The 5,200-nt window shown below is 37.2% G+C and overlaps 1 protein-coding gene across 1 annotated transcript; it reads right to left on the bottom strand.

Annotated features, from left to right (window-relative positions):
• Positions 1-760: 760 nt before the first annotated feature.
• Positions 761-4,959, bottom strand: LOC122657665. The gene is made up of 3 exons (XM_043852437.1): positions 4,870-4,959; positions 4,551-4,639; positions 761-1,086 (listed from the first exon to the last, which is right to left on the bottom strand). The coding sequence occupies exons 1-3, from the start codon at positions 4,906-4,908 to the stop codon at positions 939-941; spliced, it is 276 nt and encodes a 91-aa protein (XP_043708372.1). The 5' UTR covers positions 4,909-4,959; the 3' UTR covers positions 761-938.
• Positions 4,960-5,200: the final 241 nt, after the last annotated feature.

The raw sequence follows: 5,200 nt of genomic DNA on the forward strand, positions 1-5,200 counted from the left end.
CCACAAGGAAGAAATCAAACAAACAATCACACATGACACGAGATTTAACATTGTTCAACACGAATGTCTACATCCAATCAAGAGAATAGAGAATTTTTACTAAGCCAGAAAAACTCTCTACCTCACAATGTGATCTCCCCCTTCTTTATGTCTAGAGTGTTCCCAAAGACGGTAAGTTTACCCTAGTAACATACAATGGTCCCAAAATGTTGATGTGTAAACTAGAAAGCCCTAAAAGTATGAGTAATTAACCAGCCAAGTTCCTCACTTTAACCTGTGTCTCCTTGTGAGATCTACGAATCAGACAGGATGACTGTAAGTGCAAAGATAGCTTAGCTTGGATTTCTATCTTCTCACGTGCAGAGAGGATGAATCGAATTAGCCAATTCACCTAGTTTTTCAAGATTTAGGCTGATTTCGGCCCAATTCACCGGTGGGTTGGGCCAATCTAGCCACAGATTCTACTTCCTTAAACCAGGAATGTCACTGTGTCACTGTCTTTGGTTTGCAGGTCATCACTCTATAATGATCATCTCAGAGGGTGATTTGGTGATTTAACAGAAGTTATCTACTCAGCAGCAAGATTCTACCCACAGATATCTCAAATGGTCACCCAGGCTCTGTAATACTTTAGCAGATGATTTGGCAGAGTAAATTCAGAGAAGGAACACCTCATTTAGCATTTAGGAACCTATCTTATTGCATAGTACATGTGATTATCCTGTAAGTGTACTCTGGAAAGAAGCTAAAGAAAGAGGATATCAAACAAACTCATGTTTATTATCTTCACTCAATTCAATTAGGGTTCAATCACATTGACGAGGTTCAACCTCAGAACAAGCTCCAGTCACAATGAGAATGAGAATGGAAAATAAAACAGTTCTACCCTGAAAAAAAAGGGGAAGACTTAAAGAATTAAATGTTAATGTTGGCTGGATTCATTTTGGGTTGGTGAAGAAATCGTTAATTGCAGGCATTATTTGTGGGCTCTTGTTGCGAACGAACTTCCTCAAACTGTGTTCAGCATATACTTCTCCCTCTGCATGGTTATCCAACACTCCAGCAGCTCTATTTTGTTTGTTTACCCTGGTGTAGAGGGGAGGGGGGGGGGCAAAGAAATGAGAAGTTAAAAAACAAGACCGAAAAAGGAAGGGAAAAGAATGAATCCCAATCCACAAGGATACTTTCATGACACAGATGCATCTCAATCCATCAATAGATTTCTAAACAGGAAAAGGAGAGAAAAGAAATAAGATGGAAAAAGACAAGACTGGAAAAGAAGAGGTTGTATCCAAATCCATAAGGAAACTTTCATGACACAGATGTATCCCAAGCCCTCACTAGATTTCTAAAAAGGAAAAAGTACAGCAACATTATTGTTTGTTTACCCTGGTGTAGCAAGAGAGGGGGGGGGGGGAGAATTGAGAAGTAAAAAAAAACAAGACTGGAAAAGGAAGGGAAAAGGATGAATCCCAATCCACAAGGATACTTTCATGACACAGATGCATCTCAATCCATCAATAGATTTCTAAACAGGAAAAGGAGAGAAAAGAAATAAGATGGAAAAGACAAGACTGGAAAAGAAGAGGGTGTATCCAAATCCATAAGGAAACTTTCATGACACAGATGTATCCCAAACCATCACTAGATTTCTAAAGATGAAAAATTACAGCAACATTATTTTTTCAATGCAGAACACCAAGGCACCACCTATCACTGATGTCTACAAAATAACTGGCAAAAGGTGCAAATTGGGTAGAAAATGCAAATCTTTTTGCTAAACATCAGCAAGAATATTTTTGAAAAAAAAAAGAAAAGGAAAGAATATACAGAATTAACGTCTAGGTATAACGGATACAAGAAGTATCACAAAGAAATCTGAGATCCCACCTTTTGCATTGTCATCAAAAGGAACTCAGACCCAAAAAACAAAAAACTATCAAAATCTAATAATCAAATCGAAATCTGGGACAAGATTGAGTGTCCTAAATCAGCTCACTCCACACACAAGGAAGCAGAAAATGCAAATTGAAACTAGAAAATGTACAATATTCAAGTAATCTACATGAAATATTTATTTGGTACATGGAACTGTACAATTTTGCATTTACCAAAAAAAGAACTATACAATTTTGCCAAAATTTTATCTTAGCTGAACACAGCACTTATGGAAGTTGTAAATTGGACAAAAACAAGACCGGAAAAGGAAGGGAAAAGAATAAATCCCAACCCATAAGGATACTTTAATGACACATTTGAATCCCAATCCATCACTAAATTTCTAAACAGGAAAAGGAGAGAAGAAATGAGATGGAAAAAGACAAGACTGGAAAAGGGGAAGAGGATGTATCTCAATCCATAAGGAAACTTTCATGACACAGATGCATCCCAAACCATCATTAGATTTCTAAAGATGCAAAAGTATTGCAACATTATTTTTTCAATCCAGATCACCAAGGCACCACCTACCACTGATGTCTACAAACAAAATTTGGCAAAAGGTGCAAATTGGGGAGAATTTTTTTAGCTAAAGGTCAGCAAATACATAGATATATTTTTCTTAAAGGGAAAGAATATACAGATTTAACGTCCAGACGGATACAAGAGTATCATAAAGAAATCTGAGATCCCACCTTCGGCATTGTCATCAACAGGAACTCAGACACCAAAAAAATATATATCAAAATCTGGGTCAAGACTGAGTGTCCCAAATCAGCTCATTTCACACACGAGGACGCAGAAAATGCAAATTGAAACTAGAAAATGTACAATATTCAGGTAATCTGCATGGGGTATTTATTTATTTATTTTGGTAAGATGCATGAGGTATGTATTTGGTACACGGAACTGTACAATTTTGCCAAAATTTAGCTTAGCTGAAAAAAAGCACTTATGGAAGTTGAAAATTGGACAACATGAAGTAACAAATGCAGCTAGAGCTATAATTGGAAGAATATCATAGTCCTAATCTTCTTCAATCTCATGAGTTGCACATGAATGTTAACAATCTACTCTCAAAATGTCAATGAAACACAGATGGATGGTGGGGTATACTAATACTGTAGCCAGTCCATCCAAACAATTAAAACACATACAGGAACAAACCGCATACATGAATCAATTTAAATGGAATATCAATAACCTCAGTTTTGCAGCATCACTCCCATTTGCCAGTTTGTTTAAAACGGTCGCAGGTTGACTTAAAACCCATTATTCAAGCATCAACAAGCAAAAAAATTAGAAAAAAAAAAAAAAAAAAAAGGAAAATCATAAAATGTATTGAAAAAAATAATAATTATAACAAGGCAACTCTAGGCAACACCCCCCCCTCCACACACACACACACAAAAAAAAACAAGACAAAGGAAAAGATTTTAATATGGGCGTGTGAAAATTTCTTCAAGCTCCGTCTGGCAAGTAAAGGGAAATGAAATCATTTAAAAAAACGAAAACTTTTATAATCATGATTGTTTAACAACCTTATTCTAAATAAATATGGTAAAAGAGAAGGTTTCCCAAGCCGATAGTGTGGGGGGAATCTCCCACGCCACACCAATGACGCCACGGAAAACGGTTTCATCCAGTAGGGGGCCACATGGTCAAAGAAGAGAGAGTATAACCACAAAACCCACATGGTCAAGATGTGAGAGGGCATGGAACGGGATCCCCAAACTGTGAGCATGGGGATCTATTTCCTATATGGTAATTGAACTTTTCAAATGGAATCTTTATTTTCCCCCTGCATGATGTAGTAAATTTAGGGGAAACAGTTTCCCACTCAGCCAATGTACCTAATGCCCTCTCACATGAGTTTTATTTATTATTTTCTCTCCCCCGCCCTGACCATGCAGGCCCCATGTGGATGATACCGTTTCTCGCACCGCCATTGGTGTAACGTGGGAGATTCCCCACACACTCGCGGCATGGAGAACCATCCCTTATAGATAACCAGATTTAGAATATTTTGGAGTTAGTTATACAATTATGTCAGGTGATGATTACAAAAGTTTCAATTTTAGTTTTGATATAATTTCATTTCCCTTCTTATTTTTTTCCCTCACAACCAGCCGGAGCAGCTGGACCCCAAAGTACTGTGATCATAATAAATGGGAAAAAAGAAAAACAATTGTTTGTGAAAATCATAAGCACAAGCTTCTCAACTATCAACTGCAGAAGATAAGATTTATCCATGGATGATAAAAGATTTCATCCTAGATGATGCCACAGGTCCAACCAACTTGTGCAGTAAAATATATCGACAAATTTATTGAAAAATTGATCAAAAAGTAAGATCATTTAGACCAAATAGCGTGTATTAATATAGGGATCGTCAAAATCGATGAACTAATGCTTCCAAGTCCTATCTCAGACAAATGAATCTACCTGATAACCTAATCCATCCATCCCCACCCATGGAACCTATTATAAATATTTACGCCCAATAAATACCCATACGTGTAATACATCCATCAGAACACGAAGAGAAACGAAAGAGTAACCCAAAATAAGAGGGATGGGAAGGAGTAGAGAAGGCCTCAGAATGAGAATACCTGACTTCGGGGTTGGTGCAGATGTTCCGGATCAATTGCAAGCCGCAGATTCCCACGGCAACACCAACCGCTGCGAATAAAGGGTAGACCTTCACATTTACAGACACAAAAATCAATCACAGAACAAGTGAGAATCCACAGAGATCAATACATCTGAGATTAGGAGCCCCAAAAGGAAAACCCTTTCAGATAATTAATTGATTAGAAGAAGGGTTCCTTCTTGATTGAGATCTGTGTAAAGATGTGAGAATACATAAACCAAAAACCATAACCACCAAAGAGAAGAGAGGAGATAAGGATATCGAACATTTTTACATACCTCAGGCCTCACCCAACGATTAACACTGGAGGAAGCCATTAGAGAACGGAATGGAAACCCAAAGTTATGAACACAGCAGAGGAAGACAGACGAGACGGATACCTGTCTAACCCTTACCTGTGACTTTCCTTTATACTAATATTTTTTAAAAAAAGGTATTATTTATTTTAGGTATTACGTATTGATTTTTATTTTATTTTATTTTATATCTGAGTTTTTTCCACACGCGGTAATGGCCCTAAGGAAACCAATGGGTGGTTCTGATATTTTTTTTGGTATTCGACAATAAAAATTTGTGAAGGAAAACATCGTCAAAATCGGATTTGATCGG

Source organism: Telopea speciosissima, chromosome 4 (assembly GCF_018873765.1).
Source record: "Telopea speciosissima isolate NSW1024214 ecotype Mountain lineage chromosome 4, Tspe_v1, whole genome shotgun sequence".
Classification (NCBI taxonomy): Eukaryota; Viridiplantae; Streptophyta; class Magnoliopsida; order Proteales; family Proteaceae; genus Telopea; species Telopea speciosissima.

Bases quoted from the DNA above. Each gene is read 5' to 3' on its own strand.
- LOC122657665 (XM_043852437.1), bottom strand. From the start codon at position 4,908: ATGGCTTCCTCCAGTGTTAATCGTTGGGTGAGGCCTGAG. The intron at 4,640-4,869 runs GTATGTAAAAAT...GTAAATGTGAAG, and splicing joins ATCGTTGGGTGAGGCCTGAG to GTCTACCCTTTATTCGCAGC. The intron at 1,087-4,550 runs GTATTCTCATTC...CCTCTACACCAG, and splicing joins TGCACCAACCCCGAAGTCAG to GGTAAACAAACAAAATAGAG.